This window comes from Sphaeroforma arctica (genome assembly GCF_001186125.1).
Source record: "Sphaeroforma arctica JP610 unplaced genomic scaffold supercont1.6608, whole genome shotgun sequence".
Taxonomy (NCBI): domain Eukaryota; class Ichthyosporea; order Ichthyophonida; genus Sphaeroforma; species Sphaeroforma arctica.
Genome location: NW_014033950.1, coordinates 1 through 1,609, shown reverse-complemented (window position 1 = coordinate 1,609; position 1,609 = coordinate 1). Strand labels below are relative to the sequence as shown.

The window sequence follows — 1,609 nt, the reverse complement described above, 5'->3', positions numbered from 1 at the left end:
ATATGTGTGTGTACGTATGCATATCATATACTTATATACAGTAAAATATAATAAACGGAAGATGTCAAAGATACGTTATTATAAACCGTGAGAACCTACACGTGTCCAAGAACTAAAACCCATGACAACATGGATATATCTAAACCATTTATGATAGCTTATACCAAAACTGTTATAAAACCGTTTTTAGTATAGGTATACCAAAACAACTCCGCCATATGCACACAACAACTGGTGTTTGTAATTGGTATAGTAAATCAATCTACGGATATAGTCAAATAGGAAGGATAAAGATGTGCCAATGTACTGCGAGAGTGTATAGACATAGCAATATACAGGCATTGTGCAAATATGTGACCGTCTGTATTACATAAGCCATTTGTACTTGTACATAAACCAACTGCACTACTATATAAACCATGCCTAATTCTATGTATACCATTTGTATTTTTACATATATTTTTTATATAGACCACCTGTATTTCTATAGAAATTATCTACTATACTATATAAAACGTTTGTACTACTATATAAACCATCTGTAATACAATATAAACCATCTGTAATACTAAAGGACACTTCGTATTTCTATATAACCATTTACATTCTTATACAAACCATTTGTGTTGCTATAGAAGCACAAGACAAGTTGGATCTTGTCATGCACACTCACGTACGATACATACGGCCATCGCAAAACAATCTAGCAGCAAAAACAGCGTAAACTTGGGTTTCAACATCTTAAGTCTAGTTTTCACAACCGGTGATGACCCGGTTCTAAACCCAAAACTGGGGGTTTAAACTGTCCTAAACCTAGTTTTTTTTTCAGAAGGAATCTCTCAGTGTGACCCCATCTTGGAAAGACACAACTCACAGTTTCTTCAACAGCGGAGAATCGAAACACTGTGCGGGTAGTGCGGTGATCAGATTGTTCTGCAGATATCTGTTATTAGCACATGTAAACATGTGAGAAAATAAGACATGTGAACATGTGAGAAAATAAGCGATGACAATGAGAGGCAGAGAGTACTTGCACATGTGAAAAGATAAGAGAATAAAAGTACCAGCGTATCTATAAATGGATTACTCTGGTCAGCGTATCTATAAATAGATTACTCTGGCAAGCGTATCTATAAATAGATTACTCTGGCCAGCGTATCTCTAAGTAGATTAATCTGGTGGCTACTTAAAATAGTCGCAGTACAATCACTTACACTTCCTCCAGTGGTCCAGGTCGAATGAAGGCATTCACAGCGACTTCTCTGATCTTGTTGTTCGACAGATCCCTATGTAAGTTAACGTTTTGCGAAAACTAGTGAGACGATATGAGACCGCAATATAACTTTGTACTATGTTGTAGTTGTGTTGTATATATTCGTATTGGTATAGACGTATAATGTGTACTGAATACATCTTTGTAGTATACTGTGATTGTGCTCTATATATATCCGTATGAACATATACGTACAAACGCCTTAGCCATTATGCTAACTCTATATGTCTTTGTATTAGACTGTGAGTATGCTGTATATGTATTTGTTTTGATGTTGACGTACAACAGGCTTGTCAGCAACACCCCTGAACTCGTTGTTCAACCAGTGATATATAT

General features: G+C 35.7%; 1 protein-coding gene across 1 annotated transcript; it reads right to left on the bottom strand.

Annotated features, from left to right (window-relative positions):
- Nucleotides 1-870: 870 nt before the first annotated feature.
- On the bottom strand, nucleotides 871-1,286 carry SARC_15718 (hypothetical protein; the record flags this gene model as incomplete). The annotated part of the gene is made up of 2 exons (XM_014290170.1): nucleotides 871-943; nucleotides 1,215-1,286. Coding segments are annotated over 2 exons (145 nt in total), but the record flags the coding sequence as incomplete, so codon positions are not given.
- Nucleotides 1,287-1,609: the final 323 nt, after the last annotated feature.